The sequence below is a fragment of the Podarcis pityusensis genome (genome assembly GCF_964106645.2).
Source record: "Podarcis pityusensis genome assembly, chromosome: 5".
Classification (NCBI taxonomy): domain Eukaryota; kingdom Metazoa; phylum Chordata; class Lepidosauria; order Squamata; family Lacertidae; genus Podarcis; species Podarcis pityusensis.
Genome location: NC_138032.1, coordinates 86,642,333 through 86,666,971, shown reverse-complemented (window position 1 = coordinate 86,666,971; position 24,639 = coordinate 86,642,333). Strand labels below are relative to the sequence as shown.

The 24,639-nt window shown below is 44.4% G+C and overlaps 1 protein-coding gene across 3 annotated transcripts in view; it reads left to right on the top strand.

The window, feature by feature from the left end:
• The window catches only part of LOC308477570 (neurotrypsin-like), a 33,551-nt gene extending 8,912 nt beyond the window's left edge, over positions 1-24,639 (top strand). For 2 of the 3 annotated variants that reach the window (XM_081006298.1, XM_081006297.1), the window contains exons 4-17: positions 1,801-1,846; positions 5,428-5,664; positions 6,327-6,450; positions 7,849-8,021; positions 8,864-9,011; positions 9,146-9,324; positions 10,636-10,780; positions 12,917-13,119; positions 14,987-15,128; positions 16,434-16,639; positions 17,825-17,903; positions 21,661-21,783; positions 22,153-22,433; positions 24,221-24,639. In XM_081006298.1, coding sequence (XP_080862424.1) covers positions 1,801-1,846; positions 5,428-5,664; positions 6,327-6,450; positions 7,849-8,021; positions 8,864-9,011; positions 9,146-9,324; positions 10,636-10,780; positions 12,917-13,119; positions 14,987-15,128; positions 16,434-16,639; positions 17,825-17,903; positions 21,661-21,783; positions 22,153-22,433; positions 24,221-24,531 — 2,397 coding nt within the window. In that variant the 3' untranslated portion in view covers positions 24,532-24,639. The remainder of the gene's footprint in view (positions 1-1,800; positions 1,847-5,427; positions 5,665-6,326; positions 6,451-7,848; positions 8,022-8,863; positions 9,012-9,145; positions 9,325-10,635; positions 10,781-12,916; positions 13,120-14,986; positions 15,129-16,433; positions 16,640-17,824; positions 17,904-21,660; positions 21,784-22,152; positions 22,434-24,220) is intronic. The other variant, XM_081006299.1, reaches the window with a different exon arrangement.

The window sequence follows — 24,639 nt, the reverse complement described above, 5'->3', positions numbered from 1 at the left end:
TTTTGTTAATATTAAAGGCATCGGAATATTGTCCATCTGTCTACCCTACCAACACCCTGCCTGAGTCTGTTAGCTACGGACCTCTCAAGTGAGTGACCCCTGAATTGCTTCTTCCAGAGATGATGATTATGATGATAACAGTAATAGTAATAGTAATTTATTATTTATACCCCGGCCATCTGGCTGGATTTCCCCAGCCACTCTGTGTGGCTTCCAACAAAATATTAAAAATACAATAAAACATCAAACATTAAAAACTTCCCTAAACACTGAGCCTGCAGCTTCTCAAGAAACCAGCCCCCTCCACACCAAGGGACCCAGGCACCCTCATGCCTGCCCATCAGTGCGGTTCACAAGTTGGGAGAAAACTAACAGAGAATTGCTAGGCTCTGGGCCAGAGGAATGCCCCTTTAAGGCCTTCCACTCCTTGCAGAAGGGTCTCATCCCAGGAACAAGATAGAAGATCAGTTGAATCCTAGCCCTCCTTAGAGCAAGTTGCTCACTGGGAGCTCTCCATGGTTCTGTGAGCCTGGACCCAACATGCCCTGTGAGCTTCCACTCGTGGTCAGATAGAGGAAGAACCGATGTGCAGGCTGTTCTAACACTGCCTCTGAGAGGCTCCAGCAAATCTCACAAGATAAGTTTGCATAAATATCCTGAAGCATGTTCTACAATTTATCCTCACTGTTTCCCTCAAGGCAGTGGGCTTATATTGTGGGACAGGACTCTGGGCTCCAGAACAGTATACTCAGCCCATCCGTTCCTCTGCCCTGTGCTTGGACCTTATTCGTTTTCCAGCCAACAGCCAAGAGAAGCAGCTTAACTGAGATGTGCTTCAAATTGTTGCAGTTAGGGGGCAGTCCCTAATTTATGGTCAAATTTTTTTTCCTTTAAGGGATGTTCCATTAAAATTTTGTTAGTGTGATTTTCTTGAATGATTATACTTAAGGGTCTCTCCAGATTCACTAGAACATGTGTAGGGAACCTTCAGCCCACCAGGCCATTTGGGGAGAATCAAGTCCACCATCCCCATGCTTAATGTCATTTGATGTCAGGTGCAAGAAAGCTCAAGCCATGTCTTCAAAGGTATAATCAGGAGTGCATTCTTTGCAGCTAAAATTCAGGCCTTTTTGAATTTGATTTCCTTTCTGCTGCTTTGAGCACCATCCCAGGCACAACACAATATTGGGCTGGAGAGGAGGGTTACATTCTGCGCTTCTGAGAATGATTCTAGCAGGTCCTTCTTGATTTAGTGGAAGGGAAAGCTTTGTAGAAGCATTTAGTATTCTGCCGGGTCAATGCAGGGAGGTCAGGGCAACAGGGAGGTGCCCTCTTTGGTGACCTGTTTTCTCTAAAAACAATGGAGAGAAAAACTTTCCTAAATTACTGAAACAAGTACCAATGTGGACAATTCATTACTCTGTGGTAGGTACAACGATTACTCTTTCAGCTGCCACCTGCAGCCTCTCTCCACCCCTTCTCCCTGCTCCCAGAGCACTTACATAAACTCCAAGTATGGATGAGCAGCCTTTCAGCAGCCCATGAGCAAAGCCCCTGCAGCCCAGCAATTATTCATCTAGTTGCTCCTAGGCAGAAGTGCAAATGGATGAAAGTGCAAATGGATGACAGCAAGGAGGGAGGCAGGCGACCCTGCGAATGCACGCGTGTTTCCACTGTGCTCTTAATGGGCTTCACAGCATTAGGGACAAAAATCTATGTTTATTTTATGGGATAATCATCTCTGCATGTTTGCTATTCCTTCCTCCCTCCCCTCCCCCCCGCCCCCACTACCCCTTGCAGGCTTTCTTGGGATCCCAGCCTAGTCAGAATAATTTGCAGAACACAGGTAAGAATACAGCAGAAAATTACCGGTAATTTAGGTATTGTTATTCCCTCTAATTTCGTCTTTGTCATTATCAACATTCTTTCTGCAACCAGATCTGTGTGGTCCCATGCTGATCAGTTTGGAAGCAAACTGGATTCTAAAGGGACAAAATATATTAGTTTGCAAATTCAAATAAGGGTGGGGGGAATTAAATGGAAACATCTCAGGCAGACCTACAGCATGTTGAGGGTGTTCGCTGGTTAATAAAAAAGGGAAATGTATGTGTGTGATGGGGAGACTGGCTTGCTGGATAGAGAGAGAGTGTGTGTACCATGAGATTTAAAAGATTCTTCCTTCCTTGAACTCTGTGGAGAGACTTCAGGATGGGAGAACAGAACAGGGAAGAGGTGCGTGCTCCCTTAAATACTAATCCTTCATAGCCCCAAGAATCCACTCCTATCTCAAGGTCAGGTGAGCTGTGGCAGCGTTACCTAATGAGCAGAACTACTTCTGCTCCCAAGCAGGAAGAGAAGAAGTTCTCAGCCTTGGGCTTCTCCGATACAGCCACAAACCAGAGCGGAAGGCTTAACAAGAGTTCCAGTAGGCAAGGCACCAGTGCCTTGCATTATGCAAACGTTATATAAAATATGCATACATTTGCAAAATTTATGCAGGCCAGACAGTTTAGCTTTTCATGGTGCAAAGCTTGGACCAGTTTTCCTTTTTCTTTTTTTCAACCCACCCACAGAATAGTGGGCACAGGCTCAAGAGAGAACACTGACCTGAAAGTTCCCAATGGAACCTTTACTATGAAAAGGGGTAGATAAGTGGGTGGATTTAAAGAGACGGAGAACATGAATAAACATAGTTGGGAGCGATGGTGAGGGGTTTACTGGGGAGAAAGCGACAGCAGCTGTTTTCCCCACCCTACCCCATTGCCCACCTCTTCTGAACAGGCTGCTTCCCTGTTCCCCACAAAGCCTCAACTGGAATGATTCTACAACATGATGTAATGTCGTTCTAGAGGCATTATTCGGGCTCTGGCGTGGGGGCCCACTGTTCCCCCCCCCAAAAAAAAACATGCCTCTGGAACAATGCTTGGACCATGCTACTGTCCAGAGTGGGCTGCCATTCCCAGTACCTAGCAATGCTTCTTGGATGATGCTATGTCATGATCATAACATAGTGAGGCACTTCGAAGTGGCGATGGTGAGAGGGCTCATAGACGAATGCCACTTCCAAAAAACAAAAGGGGAGCAAGAAAAACTGCTGCCATCATGTGGGCAGAGAAGGGCAACCATGATGACAATGGGTCTGGAAATCAAGACTTATGAGGAACAGGTTATATATATATATTTGAATAATTTTGTTTATAAAAAGATAGAGTAAAAAAAAGAGAGAGAAAGAAAAGAAGTGAGTGAGGGGAAAAAAGAGAAAAAACACTGTTACATTACCATTCATTAATACAGTGGTACCTCAGGTTAAGTACTTAATTCGTTCCGGAGGTCCATACTTAACCTGAAACTGTTCTTAACCTGAAGCACCACTTTAGCTAATGGGGCCTCCTGCTGCCGCCGCGCCGCCAGAGCATGATTTCTGTTCTCATCCTGAAGCAAAGTTCTTAACCTGAAGCACTATTTCTGGGTTAGCGGAGTCTGTAACCTGAAGCGTATATAACCTGAAGCATATGTAACCTGAGGTACCACTGTATACAGATGTGTATATTGTTATTATCCTAATGCTCACATAATTGTCAGTAACCTAATACATTCTGTGAAAACTCATTCCAAAACTCATTGTATTTATCCAAAGAAAGTCTGTGTCCATAAGTTCATATGCTGCCAATGTTGTCAAGCCATTGATTAAGGGGAATCATATCTCTATTCTTCCAGTTCGTCAGTTATCAGTCTCCTGGCTACCATTGGGGCATGTGGAATCCATTTTCGCTATCCTGTTGTCAAATTTCCATACAATGGAAGAAAATATTTACCTCTGGAATTCCCCCCTCCCAATTTTGTCTTGTTTATATAGTTTATATAGGCCTTATGAGGAAACAGTTGTGGGAGTTGGGTACGTTTAGCCTGCAGAAGAGAAGGCTGAAACGTGATATGATTGGCCATCTTCAAATATCTGAAGGGCTGCCACAGGGAAGAGGGAGCAAGCTTCTTTTTGGCTGCTCCAGAGGGTAGGACCCAAACCAATGAAATCAAATTATGAAAAACCAGATTCCAACTAAACATTAGGGAGACCTTCCTGACAGGAAGAGCTGTCCAACAGTGGAACGGACTCCCTTGAAAGGTGGTGGACTCTTCTTCCTTGGAGGTTTCTAAGCAAAGGTTGGATGGCCATCTGCCAGGGATTCTTTACCTGTGATTCCTAGGGAGGTGAACTTGATTATTCTTTGGCTCCCTTCCAATCCTACAAGTCTTTGATTAAACGAGTCTCCTCAATTTCTCGATGTTCTAAACACTTAAAAGTTTATGGTGCCTCCCCATGTGCCATTCACAATAAAATCAATACTAAACAGTCAAATAAACTTTTATTTTTTGAAATGGCACATGTATGCAAAAAAGTAGCTCATTTCAAATTTTTCTAGATGACTACTTTGACACTATATATATATATATATATATATAATGCCAAATTATTTCAAAAGCACTCTCTTTTTTGGTGCCCTGAGTCCATGCTGGGTCTGCCAACTGAATAACCCAGCACTGCCAAAGAATATAAGAAGAGAGTGCCGGATCAGGCCCATGGCCCATCTAGTCCAGCTTCCTGTTCTCACAGTGGCCAACCAGGTGCCTCCTCTCCACCCCGAAAATGGCTGAAATGGCTCCGCATTTTGCAGGCCACAGAAAGAATGGGCGTTTTCAGCTCACCTCTACCTGCAGATGAGGAGCAAACCGAAAGATAATAACTTGCCTCTGGCACTTCTGCCTACTGTATTTTTCGCTCCATAAGACGCACCTGATCATAAGATGCACCTAGTTTTTAGAGGAGGAAAACGGGGGGGGGGGGATTCTGAACGAAACAGTGGATGTATGATTTTTGTGGTTCATGCTGTGGCTACAGACATGATATGTGATTTGACGGTGAGTTTGGGGTAGCCCAATTCAAAAATCCTGAGAATCCATGTGGATCCGTGCTTTGTAACCACGTTTTTGCGCCATTGCGGCCCCACGAAACAGTGGATGCGTGATTTTTTGATGCAGGCTATAGCCATGGACATGCTATGTGATCTGATGGTGAATTTGGGGGGACCCAGTGCAAAAATCCTGAGGATCCATGTGCTTTTACCTCTCTCCCTCCCAGGCAGCCTCCTTTATACCTAGAGTCCCTTATCCCTCCCGATTGCTTGCCAATCAGCTGCTCAGCAGTTTTGTTTCAACACCCCCTTCCCTCTTTTTTTAAAAAAAGGCATGATCTGCTTTTCGCCCCTGGGCAATTCGGCTCCAGGAACCACGCATTCACTCCATAAGATGCACAGACATTTCCCCTTACTTTTTAGGAGGGAAAAAGTGTGTCTTATGGAGCGAAAAATACAGTAAGTTGTTCCCAGAGGCAACTTAAGCCAAGTTTTTCTTTTTCTCTTCTGCTTCCAGTATCTGGTGCATGTGAGATGGAGCCCTTAGGATATTACAATGGCTCGCTGTCTGTGACATTGTCTGGGTCGGCGTGCTTAAACTGGTTGGACTTTCCTGATTACGTTCATCAGTATCCAAACCGGGGCTTAGGGAATCACAACTACTGCAGGAATCCGGAAGGTGGCGCCACGCCTTGGTGCTTCTACCAACTTGCCTCTGGAGCCGTAGGCTGGGCCAACTGTGACTGCAGCCAAGGTGAGTACCAAGTGTGTCGCTGCCACTGACTCTTCTAAAGAGACGACTGCAAACATTATGTGCTAGGAGTGCTTGCAAGGTGGAAGGAACTGCTCGCCTCCCATTTAAGAACTCAAAAGATCTGAAAGTCAATGGCTGCAAAAGAAGAAAGGATAAGGTTGAAGCAACAGGAAAAAGTGGAGGAGGGTGGTCTCAGCTTTTGCCAAGGTGATAATACTTTGATTCCTAAGAATCTAGGAACTGCTTCCATTGTTTCTGCTGCAACTCTGGGTGTCCTTCTCTAGGAACCTGTTTTCATGGTTAGAGGGGCTCTGAAGATGGAGCCCCAAACTAAAAGAACTATTCAGGGTCTTTGTTTGACTTGCTTTGTTGTAGTTACAGATGGGTAGCCGTGTTGGTCTGCCATAGTCGAAGTAAAAAAATTCCTTCCTGTAGCACCTTAAAGACCAACTAAGTTAGTTCTTGGTATAAGCTTTCGTGTGCATGCACGAAAGCTTATACCAAGAACTAACTTAGTTGGTCTTTAAGGTGCTACAGGAAGGAATTTTTTTACTTGCTTTGTTGTGTGTGTGTTTTGATGTGGGGAGATTGCGCTTAAACATTGCTCGGCCTTTTCAAAGATTTGGTGCAGTACTGTTTGGCTTCTCTCTGTTTTGATACAGGTGCCGTGCGACTGATTCAGAGTGGCAGGGTGGAGCTGTACCTCAATGGGCTGTGGGGCACTATCTGTGGGGATGACTGGACAGACTGGGATGCCAGTGTGGTCTGCAGACAGCTAGGACTCAGGTAGGGATGTCTCATTGTGGGGAGGCAGCACCTCTTTCTTATGCTAGATGCTGGAGACCATAATCCCCTTGATATTCTTGCATGCAACCCCAATCTCCGAGCAGTGCGAGATTCCAGGGGTTCCAGGCGTTCACCCACGGTTCGTGTTTCCTTTTGGAATCAGGCACAGTGGCTGTGGTTTCTTTATGATATATGGTTCATTTGCACATATATCAACCCTGAACCTGTGATTAACGCCTCCAAAAGGTCTTATTTCTCCCATAGGCACATCCTTGGACTCAGACAGAAATCAATCATTGCTCTAAAACATTGCTCTGACTCTCTTTCCAGCTTGCTGATTTGTCTAGGTCACATTACTGCAACTCAGCTCTAACTCTCTCTTTGTCCTTCTAACTAACCATGAGTTGAGGGAGGGACCCCGTCCATTTGCCATCTCACACTGAACCCCTTCCCTTTGTTTCCCTTAATGGCCCGTCACCCAGGTGATCACCTCAAACAGGAAGCTAGCTTGGCTGATATTTTAACACTTGATGGATCCAGAGGTTAGAAGGATCTCTGCATACAATCTACTTCCTCCCTGCCCCATCCCCCAAAAACTCATAACAATATTATTGAAAACATACATTTTACTCATTCCTAAACAGACAAAGAGACAAAGGCAGTCTAAATATATTAATTTTCCACAACCCCAATGTGAGGAAAACCTGACCTGAGTTCGAATCTGCTTCAAGGATAAAGGGGCCACCGATGAATAGGGCAAATATGGCAAACCAATCACAACTGGACAAAGAGAGAGAGAGAGCTTCTGCCTCTCTAGAGTGGAATAACATTTCCTCCATAGGTGGTCTTAGGTAGTCTTCATTTAAATAGAGAGAGGTTCATAAAACTTGTAGCACTTTTCCCAATTGGGCTGGAGCAACTGAATGATCCTCTGAAACTCTCTTGTCTATACATATCTCATCTCTTCTGTAACAATGCAGTTCAGTTCCATATGGGAGAATTTGCAACTTTTTCTTAAGTCAACAATGAAAAACTGGATTGCTTATAGTATGTAAGAAGAAAAAGTTGTCTCTAAAAATGGGACTTAATTTGTACATACACACCACTGTAGCACCGGCACCCAAATCAGCAGCATGCACAACTGTTTTTACCTATTTTATCTGGCCAGTAAAAAAAAATATCCACAGAATCCAAGCATGTGAAGAAGAACCCTTTTCCATAGACACCCAGCTTCTAGGTTCAAAACTGGTTTCTTTTTAATGGAGGAATGTTCAGGCATGTGATAGCCCTCCTGGTTTTTACCACAGGACCAGAACAGTGTTATGGTATTTTGTTGTTATTATTACTATGACTTTTAATCTCCATTGGACTTATTGCATGCTCTACTTTCCGGCTTAGCGAAATTGGCACAGCCCAAAGGGAGAGTTATTCTGGTTTGGGTCCAATACCCTTCCACCTGCAGTCCGCAAACTGCCGTGGGCATGAGAAGATGTTGTTGCAATGTAGCTACCAAGAGATGTTCAGAACCTGCAAGCACGGAAATGCCGTGGCCAAATGTGCCCCACCGCAAGGTAAGCCAGAGAATTAATTTAATTTTGTTTACTAAAAGTAAAAGCACACCCAAAAGACCATTCCAGCCCTTTTAGCAAAATGGCAAGCAACAAACCATCATTCTTAACGGTGCTGAAAAAGGCACGACACAGGTATCTTTGCCCAGGATGCACACGTGAACACAACTTGCGTATTTCATTGCCTAATTGTTGTCTCTGGTCAAAGAAGATTTTGAAGCATTATGAAAACCTGCAGACTCCATATACAGTGGTACCTCAGGTTATGAACTTAATTCATTCTGGAGGTCCGTTCTTAACTGGAAACCGTTCTTAACCTGAGGCGTGCATTCGCTAATGGGGCCTCCCACTGCCGCCGCGCTGCTTTCGCATGACTTCCGCCTTTATCCCGGGGCAAAGTTCGCTACCAGGAGCATCTACTTCCGGGTTAGTGGAGCTCATTACCTGAGGACGGTACGTAACCTGAGGTACCACTGTACTAGAACCAACAGTAGGCTGATGCTGTGCACTCCCATTGCTGGTGTTTGAAACCATGTACACTTGATCCCTATAGATCCTTTAGTTTCTTGAGGAATATTCTTGTTTTCTCTGATTATGGGTTTTCCCCCTTTTTCTTTTGTTACAGCAGTAGAAACATTAGGAGTATAACCCCTGAAGCAACGATGTTTCGTTGAACAAAAAAAATAAAAATAAAAGGTTTTACTGTTATTGCTAAATGACTGTTGTCCTTTGCTACGAGGAGTCAGTTTTTATTTTACTTTCCATGTTCTTTCTTTCTTTCTTTCTTTCTTTCTTTCTTTCTTTCTTTCTTTCTTTCTTTTTGTCTCTCCCTTCCTGAAGAGCAGGTGTAGGATCTCCGCTTCGTCTGGTGGGGGGCAAAAAGAGCTTTGAGGGTCGAGTGGAAGTCTATCATGGTGGCCTTTGGGGCACCATTTGTGACGACCAGTGGGATGACAAAGATGCTGAGGTGATTTGCAGACAGCTGGGCTTCAGGTAATCTGTCAATGCCTCTACTTTATGTGGGGACATTTATGAACGCAAAGCTGCCATACTGGATCACATTTCTTGTGTGATGATGAGGTAACTCTGTGGGTCCTCACGGTGTGCAATGTTTGTCTCCCTCCAAGCGGATCCCCAAAGGCCGTGTCTTGGGCTCAATTTGGACAGGGCTTGGGCCCAATCCTGCTGGATGAAGTGGAGTGCTCAGGCAATGAGCTTTCATTGGACCAGTGCAAGAAAAGTAGCTGGGAAGAACACAACTGTGACCACATTGAAGATGCAGGGGTAATTTGTGACCCCTTTGCAGGTATGGATGCCTCTGACACTTCTGCAGAGAACATGCGGCTTGTTGGAGGCAGACCCTCATGAACCCTTTTTCTCATTGAGATGGCAAATATTTGGCTGCATTGTACCGCTTCGGAGTGCTGGTGGGGACTCCCAGATTCTCTGTGAGTCTAAAACTAGTAAACAAAGGAGACTAGCCTAGCCTCCTCCCTGTTTTCTATATGCAGTAATCTGTTTATTTTGTAGGGTGATGACTTCGTTTAGATAAGCTCCCACCTGCAGTCTAAAGTGGTTCAGCTCAGGCACAGGTTTCCTACCTCAGTGATTTTGTCCCCAAATGCTGCTGTCTGCTCCCTTCACTATTCCATGATTCCTTATAGCAGTATATACACAGGAGCTTCTGTGCTAAACGCAGAGGGGGAGTAATGGAAAGCTGCTATAAGAAGAAGTTGGGGAGGACTTGGATGATCTAATGAAGGCAGGCTTGTTATCTCCTTCCCAGTTTCTGGCTGAAGCCTTTAGGGAAAACATGAATGAAATAATATGTGAGGGGGGGTATTGTTTTTGTCTGTTATTATGCTATGTATTTTTATATTGTACACTGCCCCACAATCTTCAGAGGTATAGATAATAAATAAAAATATACTTCCAGCCTCTTTTGTGCAACTAGGGAGGTTAGAAACATTATAATATGAAAAGGAATAAAGTGGAGATTCTGAGATTTGATTTCAGTGCTGACTTCTCTTTTCAAATGCAAAAAAACAACAACCACCCTATCTGAGGCAGCACATTGTTGGTGTTTTCCAACTTATTTATTATCATATTATATTTGTGCATTTAATTCTCATTCATTTAAGTGCGTGCATGAAACACAAGCTTAACTTGTTCTCATTAAAATAAACAGCATTTAAAAGTGTTTGACTTGGGCTTGACATTGTAGCTGCTGTGTTTTAATATAAAGTCATTGTCATGGTTTGGAGTAATGAGGACCTCCTGGCTTTGCTCTACAGCAGAAGGCTATAGGGCAGGCATCCCCAAATTCGGCCGTCCAGCTATTTTGGGACTACAACTCCCATCATCCCTAGCTAACAGGACCAGTGATCAGGGATGATGGGAATTGTAGTCCCAAAACAGCTGGAGGGCCGAGTTTGGGGATGCCTGCTATAAGGCATCTAAGCTGTCTCTCTCGAAAGATTTATTGCCAAGAGACATTTCTTTAAGGTAATTGGGGGTGTTCACCTCTTGAACTGTGTGTAGTATTCAGGATCATAGGATGGGAGGGAAGGACTCTTCCTGCTTAATGACTTGCCTATCCTTCTCTCACTCATGCTAGCAGAAGGTACTATTCGACTGGCAGGAGGCCACAAACCCAATGAAGGAAGGGTGGAGGTATACCACAATGGAAGCTGGGGATGCGTGTGTGATGACGGCTGGACAGGTATTAATGCCCAGGTGGCTTGCAGACAGCTTGGCTTCAGGTAAATGCAAGTCTAAATAATATTCTGTCTTTTCTTTTCTTTTCTTTTCTTTTCTTTTCTTTTCTTTTCTTTTCTTTTCCTTTCCTTTCCTTTCCTTTCCTTTCCTTTCCTTTCCTTTTTCCTTTTTCCTTTTTCCTTTTTCCTTTCCTTTCCTTTTTCCTTTTTCCTTTCCTTTCCTTTTTCCTTTTTCCTTTCCTTTCCTTTTTCCTTTCCTTTCCTTTTTCATTTTTCCTTTCCTTTCCTTTTTCCTTTTTCCTTTCCTTTCCTTTTTCCCTTTCCTTTCCTTTTTCCTTTTTCCTTTCCTTTCCTTTTTCCTTTTTCCTTTCCTTTCCTTTTCCCTTTCCTTTCCTTTTTCCTTTCCTTTCCTTTTCAAAGGGGTTTTAGATTAGCCAGCTGTGTGGGTCAATTATGACAAACTAGTTAGCAGATCCCATGGTTTGCAAACTCACTTCAAACCACAGTTTCTGATTCTGGCTTGCTGGCTGGCAAGGAGCCAGGGTTTGTCGTCTTAGTCACTGCACCAAACCATAGTTAATCTTCCTCAACTATGACTAGTTGCGGTATCTGAATCAAGACAAAACCTTGCATATAAAAACTGACTTCACAATTGGAGAGCAACACACAACTCCTGATGATACTTTTGTGTATTGCCCTTAGTAAGAAGGGAAGATCTTGAAGAGTGTGGAAGTGGTGCAGATTTTCTGTTTTATACAAATGTTTAAATATGTTAAATCTCCAAAAGAAACAATAGCTCACAAAAAATATTTTTTTTACAAAATGTGCACAATCCTATGTATGATTAATATTAGGTTTTTTGCTATTATTATAATACCATGAACATACCCAGAATGACATAATTTTCTTTTCTTTTCTTTTCTTTTCTTTTCTTTTCTTTTCTTTTCTTTTCTTTTTTCTTTTCAAGGGGTTTTAGATTAGCCAGCTGTGTGGGTCAATTATGACAAACTAGTTAGCAGATCCCATGGTTTGCAAACTCACTTCAAACCACAGTTTCTGATTCTGGCTTGCTGGCTGGCAAGGAGCCAGGGTTTGTCGTCTTAGTCACTGCACCAAACCATAGTTAATCTTCCTCAACTATGACTAGTTGCGGTATCTGAATCAAGACAAAACCTTGCATATAAAAACTGACTTCACAATTGGAGAGCAACACACAACTCCTGATGATACTTTTGTGTATTGCCCTTAGTAAGAAGGGAAGATCTTGAAGAGTGTGGAAGTGGTGCAGATTTTCTGTTTTATACAAATGTTTAAATATGTTAAATCTCCAAAAGAAACAATAGCTCACAAAAAATATTTTTTTTACAAAATGTGCACAATCCTATGTATGATTAATATTAGGGTTTTTGCTATTATTATAATACCATGAACATACCCAGAATGACATAAGCAAAAAAGGCAAGTCGGTATACATACAGGGCATAGAATCCAGATTTTAGCTGTGAGGGTGAAACAGAGAAAAATGAGAGAAGGGAAAGCTAAAAATACCAAAGGATCCTGCCTTTAGTCCTTGTAAAACACACTGTTTTGTTAGAGTTAAATGAGAAACAAGGGAATTATTTATTCCTACACCCTCCCTTACATACATACATACATACATAATTGTATGTCGCCTTTGCACAGTTCAAGCCATGCTCAAGGTAGTTTACAACATGAAAAAAAATATGTAACTGCAACATAAAAAGTAGTCATAAACAATAAATAAATAAAACATAAAAAATACGCCACCAATTTCCACATAAATCACAACAAGATCTATAATAAAGGTACAAAAACCAACAGCAACCCCTACCCACAACAAACCCTCCAAACAACGCCACAGCCCAAGAGTCTGTTCAGCAGCCTCAGCTTTTGTAGCTGGAGTCAGTCCTGGCCCTGCCCTTCCAGACCAGGCGGGGAAAGGCCTGCAAGGCAGAGAGCAGGCCTTCCAGGATTTCCAGTGCTTTCTGAGTACACTGTCAAGTATCTGCAGGGCCCTGTAAGAAAGTATAGCTACAGGACCTTCCTTTGCATTGATGGGTTCAAAGGGATATTGAGCCCTTGCTGGTTAAGACAGATGTTCTGCACAGGAATCCCTTGAGGAAAAGATCTGCTATCAACATGTTTGCTTGCTTCCTCCAGTGGCCCCGCACAGCTGGCAGCAGAGGGGGAATTTGCTTCTGGACAAGGCTTCATCTTACTGGATGATGTAGCTTGCACAGGCAGTGAGCTGTCGCTCTTTGACTGCCCGCACAGCAACTGGGGGCAGCACGACTGCTCACACGAAGAGGACGTGGGTGTCCACTGCTCCCCCGATAGCAACAGGATCACTGAAGAGGCTACAGGTAATTAGCTATGGATTTTCCAAGGCAGTGAGAGCTTGGTGCTGACGCAACTTTGTGCAGCACATTCCCTCGCTGGGAAATCCACTTGGATTCTGGGCTGTAGAGCTCAAAGTAGTTGGCCTTCTTTTATCCATTTACTTCAGGCCAAGTGGACATGATAGGGGTTTGTTTGTGTGTGCACCTACCTTGTTCACACATCAGAGGGGCAGGATATAATTTTTACATTAAAAGGGGTACACACGCGAGGGACACTGAAGCCTCCTCTCCATTGGTAGAGGTACTTTTCTTGGATCCTGGCTCTAATCGCAGCTGGTCTGTGAGGAAAGTGAGAGAACAGGAGGGAGGTAATATGGCGGGTGGCAAGACTCGGTTTCTTTCACATCCTCATTTCGATGTTAAGAATTAGGTACACACCCACCCACTCCATCCCACATGTGAACAGGACAAGTGAAAGCGTCGCATCTTGTTTGGCTCCTAGAGAGTGTACCTGGACCTGTTCTTGCTGTTAGTTTCCCTTTAGCTGTAGTTGGCGCTGTGGGTTAAACCACAGAGCCTGGGACTTGCCAATCAGAAGGTCGGTGGTTCGAATCCCCACGACAGGGTGAGTTCCTGTTGCTCGGTCCCTGCTCCTGCCAACCTAGCAGTTCAAAAGCACGTCAAAGTGCAAGTAGATAAATAGGTACCGCTCTGGCGGGAAGGTAAACGGCGTTTCTGTGCGTTTCTGCTCTGGTTCGCCAGAAGCGGCTTAGTCATGCTGGCCACATGACCCGGAAGCTGTACGCCGGCTCCCTCGGCCAATAAAGTGAGATGAGCGTTGCAACCCCAGAGTCGGTCACGACTGGACCTAATGGTCAGGGGTCCCTTTACCTTTACCTTTAATCCCATCAGACAAATGAGCTGAGGAGTGAATTAGTACAGTCATACCTTGGATCCCGAACACCTTGGTACTTGGACATTTTGGCTCCCAAATGCTGCAAACGTGGAAGTGAGTGTTCCGTTTTGTGAATGTTCTTTGGAAGCAGAACGTCCGACGTGGCTTCTGATTGAATCTGAAGCTGTGCTTTGGTTTCTGAACATTTTGGAAGTCCAACGGACTTCCGGAACAATTTCCGTTCAACTTCCAAGGTACAACTATACTTCAGAAGAATGGATGTCAGTTAGCCTTTTCTAATCAAGTGTGATCACATCCACACCATACATTTAAAGTGCTCTTACGCCACTTCATGCCAAGAATACTTGACACTATAGTTTATTCCTCATAGAGCTACAACTCCCAGCACCCTTAACAAATTACAGTTCCCAGGATTCTTTGAGGAAGCCATGTGCTTTAAATGAATGGCATGGATGTGACCTGTGTATTGCTTCCTTCTCCTTCATTTTATCTATTTCACTTCCTTGATTTCAGGCCAGGTTATTTAAGTTCCACAACAAATGGAGCTTCTTGGTTCCCAAACACGTTCTTCCTTTCTGTCTGTATCTCTCTCCCCTCCCCCTTTTTAATTAAGCCGATCTTATTTACAAGAAGAGCTTGCCTCCATACTAACTCTGGGTGGGATGTGTTAGTCCTGCCACTTACTCTGATCTAAAGCTAAAGATCAGGTTTTCCCTGGAAAAGGAGCAGGGGAAAACCTCTTGGACCCATGGCCTTTCTAGAAATGGGACAAGCAGAAGTGTGGATGAACTCTTCGTTTTATGTTGGTTTCAATGTATGTGTTGCCTTTTGTAAGTCACTTCAAGTTACTTTTACTTAAAAAGGGACTAATAAGTTCAATATATTATAATAAACAACAACAGCTCTACTATATTGTACTATTCAGTTGTCTTCTTTCTTTAGTGTGTTCTAAACAGTGCCCTTTTTAACATGCAGGGATCCCTGTGCGGCTGGTGGATGGGAACGGCACCAAAGAGGGGCGTGTCGAGGTTTTCTTGAATGGACAGTGGGGCAGTGTCTGTGACCAGGGCTGGACAGATAGAGATGCAGCTGTAGTTTGCAAGCAGATGGGTTACAGGTAATTGATTCACAATGTATTGTTTAAGGTTGGAGGGTAGAATATTCAAAGTCCATGGTCAACGGCTAGTTTTGCCTGATGAAGCTTTTAGAAGGGTGAAGCCTGCTATGCCCCCCCCCCCAATCCACAGGTGCTTATTCATAGCCCTCTTTTGCCTCTTGGGACTTTCAAGGGAGCTCTGTTCCCTCATTCCTCAAGGGGTCTTTTCCAGCTCTCTCCATTTTGCAGTGGAAACAGCTTTGGTTTAATCTGCAAATGCAGTTTGTGGATTCTGTGCTGTTTGTCTGCCTGTATTGCTGAAGCGCTCTTTCTTGCAGCTTCTTTGTGCTGATTCTTCTCAGGCTATGTGAGGATTGATCAATGCAGGCATGGGGAACCTGCAGCTCTCCCAGTGTTGTTGGACTGAAACTCCAGTCGTCCCTTAGTCATTGGCTCTGTCAATTGGGGCTTAGGGGAGCTGGATCCAACATTTGTAGGGCCACTGGTTATTTTGTTTATTTTTAAATTAAATTTATATCCTGCCCTTCATCCAAGGATCACAGGGCTATTTACAGCAATTTACACAATTTACAGCAATTTACACAAACATACACAACAAATTGGGACGCGGGTGGCGCTGTGGGTTAAACCACAGAGCCTAGGACTTGCCGATCAGAAGGTCGGCGGTTCGAATCCCTGCAACGGGGTGAGCTCCCGTTGCTCGGGCCCTGCTCCTGCCAACCTAGCAGTTTGAAAGCACGTCAAAGTGCAAGTAGATAAATAGGTACCACTCCGGTGGGAAGGTAAACGGTGTTTCCGTGTGCTGCTCTGGTTCACCAGAAGTGGCTTAGTCATGCTGGCCACAAGACCCGGAAGCTGTACACAGGCTCCCTTGGCCAATAAAGCGATATGAGTGCCGCAACCCCAGAGTCGGTCACGACTGGACCTAATGGTCAGGGATCCCTTTACCTTTTTACACAACATAGTAACCAACCAAATAATACTCCCCTCCCCAATTCAAAAGGACATAGATTGTTTAATTAGCTGTCCATGTCCTTGAAATGGCCTGATCTTAATGGTACCTCAGTGTGTTGAAGTATTTGAGTTTGGCATGCATTGCTTATGATCTCCCTGCTCCGAGGGAGTCCTTCCTTGAGTTTTGGTTTGGTGCAGTTTGCTTCCTACCAGTGGGTGACATAATGTGACCTGGATTCTTAGGGGACAAGGGAGTCCATAATCTGATGGCGATTGATTTTCGGAGGGGCTTTTCTAAGCACAGAAGCTTGTTTTCCATGGTGTTCCATTCAACTGATTCCCTCCTTGCAGTGGTATTGCAAAAGCTAAGTCCATGGCTTACCTTGCTGAAGGACACGCACCCATCCATCTGGACAAGGTGGAGTGCAGTGGCACTGAGCACACCCTGGGGGAATGCATCACCCGCAAGAGCAACATTCACAGCTGTTGGAAAGATGCCGGAGTGATCTGTGACTACATAGAGGAGGAGGAGGAGAACCAGGCAAACACAAATGCAGGTGTGTGGCATATTAACCGTACTCTTCTCTCTCCGTGGCATTTTCAGTAGTTGTGTGTAGACTTTAGCATGAAGTTTAGCTTCTAGAGAATCATGGCTTTCATTAGACAAAGAGCAGCTTTGCATTACAGCAAATGGCAACTCCAAAAGCAAATAGCAAGTTGTGGGAGCTATTCCCCCCACCCTGACAAACAAAATGGGAAGAAAGGGTGAAAAAACACCCCAACAAACTCTCAGTGACCCTTGGCCCTGATCCCACCCCCTAAAACACACACACACACACACACACACACACGAGGCAATATGCACCAAGTGAACCCCGATGAACAGGGTTATTTGTGACATCCACACTCTTGTCTTTTATTCAGGCCCCTAGTCCCTGCCTCCAAAGCAGGCCCCTACGTTAGATTCCCAAAACCCCACCCTTCCTCAATCCCACTTAATTGTTTTGCAGTGTGCGAATTACCCAATGGACAGATCAGTCCTAATGCTCCCTGATGCTCTTGTTTCAGAACCTACTGCTGGCAATAGCTTGTTGACTTCTTGGTAAGGCCCCAGAATAAGGCTTCCCACTCCCAACCATGGTACTTCCCTCTGCTGACCATGGTGCTGCAACCTAGCATTGTCACCACCGCCATCAACATTTGCTATTAAAAGTATGTCCTTAAAAGGAAGATTATGCCATGATACATTTGTTAGTGTTTTAAGGAGTTTTAAGGGTTGTTGTCAACCGCCTCCAACTACAACATCAAGTATCTCAACACCATGAGTTTCCATGACCTTTATGCCTGCCTAGGGCTGCAACTGATTTTTAGATCGAATTTGCAAAAAGTGTGCGTAACGTGCATGTTTTATTTTGTCCGAAACAATTATTTTCTCCGATGCTTTGTTTTTATGGGTGGGGAAATGCTTCACCAGACTCTTCTTGTTTTCATTTTTACTTTTCAGTATTGACCATTAACATTCATGATGGCTTGTAAGCATTTCCCCTGGTTTTAATCTATTGAAATTTTCATGCAAGATAGTGGTGCAAGAGAAGGGAAAAGTTGTCTTTTAATTAAAGTGGTATTATCTTTTCAAAATCTTTATACAAGGGCAAAATGTTCATTAACGGAGTACCGGCAGATTGTGTTGAAGGGCTATGATGTGAGGCTATGTGTTTAAATCACTTTGGCTTTATTGGCAGGTTCAATATTCGGCATGTGTGGACGGCGCTTGCTTCACCATCGCAAAAAAAGGATAATTGGTGGAAACAAATCTCTCAGGTACCTCACTTGCAACTTATTATTATTATAATAATACCTCACTTGCAACTTATTAATAATAATAATAATAATAAGGATGTTGCTAGATGGAGAATGCAATACTGTGCTATATGGACCAACGGTCTGAGCTGGTATAAACCAGCCTCTTATATTCCTAGCCCAGTTGTTCTGTTGCATGATAGAAAAATGGATTAATTTGGGTGTATTTCATAGTTCCTCATGAGGTTTGCATGAATTACCCAGAGCGAAAGATTAACACTGCTCCCAAGTAGTGTTTAGGATTATTTCTAATCCCTTCTAATCATTTGGTCAAAGGGTGAGATTCCTGATAGTCAAGCAATACACGGGCAAATTTAAGAGCGGGGTTTGTGCTCTGTTTTGGTCTTTTGCAATTGCTGGTGAAAATGCAGTTAACTAGGCAGGACTCATTTGGAATTCTATTCTTGCTCACTCCAATGCTGTTCAATGAAGCCTGTAGTTGATCCAGCTCTGTCTTGATTGTTGGGCAAGCGCCCTTTTGTATTGCTCACTTCTGCTGTCTTCAGGATGGGACATATGCAGGGCCGGCTTTACCATTAGGCAGAGTAAGGTGGCCGCCTCAGGCGGCACTTTGTAGAGGACCATGTCACCTGACCCTGCACTGTGTACTCCCTGAGCTAGCCTCTGCTGCTCCAGGTGCATTGGAGGACTGTACCACCAGACGTGAAGTACAAGTCAGCTGCTGGGCTACTTATTGTTCTCTGCACATCTGTGGACATGGAAAGAGCTTCTATGTAAGAGGGCCCAAGTATGGTTTCCAGAAAACATATACTCCATATACATTTTACAGTGGTACCTCGGGTTACATACGCTTCAGGTTACATACTCCGCTAACCCAGAAATAGTGCTTCAGGTTAAGAACTTTGCTTCAGGATGAGAACAGAAATTGTGCTCCGGCGGCGCAACAGCAGCAGGAGGCCCCATTAGCTAAAGTGGTGCTTCAGGTTAAGAACAGTTTCAGGTTAAGTACGGACCTCTGGAACGAATTAAGTACTTAACCCGAGGTACCACTGTATTTAGAAATTAAGCCGTACCACATGACATAAGTTTTTGAAATAATGTATAAGTGATTTAAACTGCAAAAAGGAGCAAAAGGAGCAAAAGGAGCAAAAACGGCCCGAAAAGAACAGGAAAACTGCAAAAATGGCATGAAAAGAGCAGGAAAACAGCTAGCGGTCCTAGGAGTCTTTGCTGCTGCAATCCCAGGAGCCTTTGCACCGATCTTCAAGGCCTGTGAAGCGTTGGGGTTTGAGAAAAGAGGTTTGGAGGGAGCGATTGTAGTTGGGCGGATTTTTGGCAGAGTTCGGCTTTTTAGCTGCTGTTCCTCACTATAAACAATTGCATGTATACACGCGCTATCCAGGAACGTAACCCCAGCGTAATACGCCTGCATTCATCCTTTGCCGAAAAAACTAAACAGACAACAACAGTTTCCCTACACACCTTCCACTGAGTTCTTGCATCAATCAAAAGCTCCAGTGCTGAACTAACAAATAACTAACCAGTAATCATGTATAGAGAAATGGGTCCACTAAATGAAAACAACCCAGTAGCAGCAGGAAAAAGAAGAATCACCCATTGCCTCCCTGCCTGGGGCAATACAGACACCCTCTCCTTTTCACCTAGGGTTAAACCCCTTCCTCACCAAAAGACTTGCGCCTTGACTAGTTAAAAGATCTATGCACGCTCACAGGCATTCTGACATATGTAAGTGCCAGGAAATGTTCTGATTGGGACTATTTGTCCGTCCTGAGTTCCATCTGCCTCAGATGTGTCTATCTGGGCTCCTGCTTGCTGTGCCACAGCTGTCTGTACTGGGGTTGCGTTTGTGGCTGCTGACGCATTGTGCTTTGTATGCATGGTGTGTAGGGTGATGTCATTGGGTCGTTTGGGCATTGCTGTGCATTGATCGGCTCCTTTCATGCATGGCTAATGTGACAGCAGGGATGCACAACGCAGTGGTCGGTGGGTGGCATCAGAATTGCCAAGGACACCGAAGGAATGTCTGCCAGTGTTTCTATGTTGACTCTCCTTTAAAGCAGGTTTTATCTTGTTGTCTACTTTGTCGCTTAAGATTGTGGCTACGTTATGCCAATGTTGTGCCATTGTTTGCAGCCACTGGTGTAGCAATACCATACGACTACACTGCCCAGCTGCAGTTCTAAGCACCCTTACTAGAGAGTAAATGGAACTGAATTCAGTGGAATTTAAAGGTTAAGGGACCCCTGACCGTTAGGTCCAGCCACGGATGACTCTGAGGTTGCTGCGCTCATCTCGCTTTACTGGCCGAGGGAGCTGGCATACAGCTTCTGGGTCATGTGTCCAGCATAACTAAGCCACTTCTGGCGAACCAGAGCAGCGCACGGAAACGCCGTTTACCTTCCCGCCAGAGTGGTACCTATTTAACTACTTGCACTTTGACGTGCTTTCAGACTGCTAGGTTGGCAGCAGCTGGAACCAAGCAATCGGAGCTCACCCTGTAGCGGGAATTCGAACCGCCAACCTTCTGATTGGCAAGCCCTAGTAAGAAATAGTATCAGGTATATACTTCTTTGGAACTGAATGGTACTCTCTTCTCAGAAATAAGTTGACTTAGGCAGGAAAATGCTTGGCCAATCTAGGTAATTGCTCCTTCGTGTCCTTTCCCACAGAGCAGAGTCTATTCAGTAATGTTATACTAGGGAGCTTGGGACAATGACAGGAAGATGGTTCAAATGCAAGTGATGGGAAACTCAAGCCAAATTTAAAAAATACAAGTGAGATCTTGCATTTGAGCCTGTACTGTGTCAATGATGGTGATGACAAAAACATAAACCCTTTTCTGCCAGTTTTGCATTTATGCAGTGCCACCCAGTGGAGTTACTCTGAGTGGTTTGGGGCTTTCTTTATCTAGGCCCAGAGGCTGGTTTTAAGAAGCCAAAATTGGCACATTGTTTTTGCGGTGTGTTTTGAGAATTAAAAATATATATGCTGGCATCCATCATGATTTGGATGCTTTGGACAGACTCCAGCCGTAATTTATTGAATGAATTTCATTACTGAGGACTAAGGTTATAACAGAAAAGTTGCTTGTAGGAATGCGATATATTGCCTATTTGCTTGCTCTGTGCACCTCTTGGCTCATAAGACTGGGAAGAAGCGGGATGGCTTACTGAGCCCAGTAGGCGTTTAATGCCTTGTTATGAAAGGAGGCAGTTTTGAAACCACTCTGAAAGCAATGGTCTCGGAACTCTGATTATTTTTCCAAGTGTCATCAGGTTGGATTTGGGGGCAAGGTGCTTGCATACCTCTAGGCATTCTTAGATTCCTTTATCTAGACCCATTTTGATCCAGATTTGGTACTGAAACTGCCTTGGCTGTCCTGTTGGATGACCTGCCCCCAGTCTCCTCTGCCAGTGCTGTGGCAGGACCTAAGCAGGTGCATTCTCTTTGCATCCTCTTATTGCCTTTTTCATGAGCCTTCAGTTGAATACCCTTAGCGATGACCTCTTGCTGTCTGTACTTGTACAGCACCAAACATCAATGAGCTCATTTCAGTCATGATATTTATGCTGGTGACGCTCACTTTACTCTAGAAGGTTGTGCCACTAGCTAACAGAGTTTCTTTAAGAAAAAACGCAAATCAATGAAGCATGGAGCATCCTTCACATAACCCTTCCTTCTGTTCTTATTTCGTCTACCTCTGTATTTTTCACGTTGCCTCCCATTTCTCTTTCAGAGGAGGCTGGCCTTGGCAGGTCTCGCTACGTCTAAAGGGGTTTCACAGAGATGCTCGTCTGCTGTGTGGGGCGACTCTTATCAGCAACTGCTGGGTGCTGACGGCAGCACATTGCTTCAAAAGGTAACAGGCTGTTTGCAAGTAAAAGAGTCCTTAAAGTGCAGAAGTGCAAAGCACGATTGCCATTCTGTCCCCAACTCAAAACCGTCAACCTATGGCCCTCACCTAAAATACCTACCTAAGTAAAGAGAGCCCACAATTGGCCACCTTTTGTAAACACAAGAGAGTGGCAGTCTTGAGATGGTGATCTTGTGTATTCACATTAGTGCCATCAGTTAACATGATGCCTTGCAGAATATCATGAACAGAAAAGCTGGGTCTGTGCCCAGGGAGACTGCAATCTAAATTTCAATGCTGAACAAGAAAAGGAGACAAAGGTGAGTCATCTCTATGGATGAGTAATGGACTGACTGATCATTCTCTCATGGCCAGGTTTGGAGTAGATGTACGGCGCTACCTGCTGCGTGTGGGAGACCACCACACTGGTGTGAGGGATGAGTTCGAGAGAGAGCTGCCGGTGGAGAAAATTGTCCTTCATAGGAACTACCAGTCTAGCAGCAACGACAATGACATTGCTTTAGTCAGAATTCGGGGCAAAAGCGGCAACTGTCTTTCCTTCAGCCACCATGTCCTTCCTGTCTGCCTTCCTGAGAGGAAGGAGAAGTCTTCTATAGATAGACAGGCCTGCGTCATATCTGGCTGGGGAGATACAGGTAAGTTGTAGATTGTGTCAGGATTTTTCACATGGAAAGAGATAGTAATATTTGGGGTGTCTGTTCTACCCAGCTTTAGATAATCTTTTAGGGCGCTCACTATACAGAGACAAATTCAGCATCAAATTAAAGCACAAAACAAGCTGATTTGCAGGAAAGACAGTCTTTTTGCCAAATTCATTTTAAATTCTGCTAAAGAAAAAGACTTGGGTAAACACAGTCCGCACTAGCCGTTGGCTGAGAACTCTGGCAATTAATTTAAATACCCTCCCTTCTCATCTGATAGGGCATTTATTGAGATATTTGCAAACATTCCAGTTGTTGGAAGCTTTAAAAACTGCCAACGCATAAGGCCTGGGAACGGATGTACCCATTTGCCACTGTTGGGAAATAGAGGGACAGGCAACGCCATCAAATGTGCTGATTAGACCGAGCGTATGCCTACGGTGTCTCTGTATCATAGCAGTATGTGAACTACATGTGTAAATACTGAGCGTATTTGCTAAGTGCTTGGGAAGATGTTGGAGTGTATGAAGGAAGAATGGGCACAGGAAAGGCCGTGCACAGGAAATGTACCCACAAATTTATGCAGGTTTCTGTTTCTGTTTTCATAGTTGCAAGGTTTAAGAGGGATAATCCCAGATAGGCACTACTGAATAGGCTGCCAGCTACCCTGGCGTTATAGAACTCTGCAGATGATCACATAATACACATGGATTATTCCCAGATCTCAGTCTGCATGTCCCCAGATCACCCTAATTCTTTTCCTATGATCAGCAGCATGTGGAAAGCAGTGCTCCAGCAACCACTGCAAGATCACTCTGCTCTACAAGGATTTGGGCAGTTCACTTTGCAGAATTAATGTATGCCTAGACACATGATAGGGACGCGGGTGGCGCTGTGGGTTAAACCACAGAGTCTAAGACTTGCCGATCAGAAGGTCGTCAGTTCGAATTCCTGCGACGGGGTGAGCTCCCGTTGCTCAGTCCCTGCTCCTGCCTACCTAGCAGTTCAAAAGCACGTCAAAGTGCAAGTAGATAAATAGGTACTGCTTCGGCAGGAAGGTAAACGGCATTTCCGTGCGCTGCTCTGATTCGCCAGAAGTGGCTTAGTCATGCTGGCCACATGACCTGGAAGCTGTACGCTGGTTCCCTCGGCCAATAAAGCGAGATGAGCACTGCAACCCCAGAGTCGGTCATGACTGGACCTAATGGTCAGGGGTCCCTTTACCTTTACCTTTAGACACATGATGCTAGTTACAGCTAACCTTTGCGTATCCTGTCTTGTAAACACATCCAGCATTTTGCCAACTTTTTATTTAAACCAGCTCCCCTGCCCCATTAAAAACACATTACAGTCATACCTTGGTTGTCAAACAGAATCCGTTCCGGAAGTCCGTTCAACTTCTGAAAACATTCAGCAACCAAGGCACAGCTTGCGATTGGCTGCAGGAGCTTCCTGCACTCAGTCAGAAGCTGAGGAAGCCCTGTTGGACGTTCTGCTTCCAAAGAATGTTTGCCAACTAGAACGCTCACTTCTGGGTTTGCGGCATTTGGAGCCAAAATGTTCAAGTTGCAAGCTGTCTGGGATCCAAGATACGACTGTATAAGAAGATCACATCAAAATCCACTTCACATTGCATTAGAATACCATCCTGGCCTAGGGAAGGATATTTTTTTCCTATGTTAACCTAATCAAAATTGTGCTGGAGAACAATAGTTGTGTTTGGTGGGTAGGATTTTTGGTTATCTGAGCTACACTAGATATATAACCTATTATTGTTTCAGGGAGGTCATACTCAAGGACATTACTCCAGGGCTCGGTGCCCCTACTCCCAAGAAGAGTGTGCAAATCCCGTTATGGAAAGAAGTTCACTAATCGTATGCTGTGCGCTGGAAACATTTCTGAAGATAACCGGGTGGACAGCTGTCAGGGGGATAGTGGGGGTCCGCTAATGTGTCAAAGGTCAGGTGGACACTGGGTAATTCTAGGGATCACTTCCTGGGGATATGGGTGCGGGCGAAAAGACTCTCCTGGTGTTTACACAAAAGTCAGCAAATTTGTGCCCTGGATCAAGAAGGTGACCAAACTGATATAAGACCGTTCAATCCAAAGATGGATTTGTGTTGTTTTACTCAGCAGTATTTGGGCAGTGGCTTAGAAGAATGTCTTCATTCTTGGGTGTCTGGTTGGGTGTCTGTTTTTT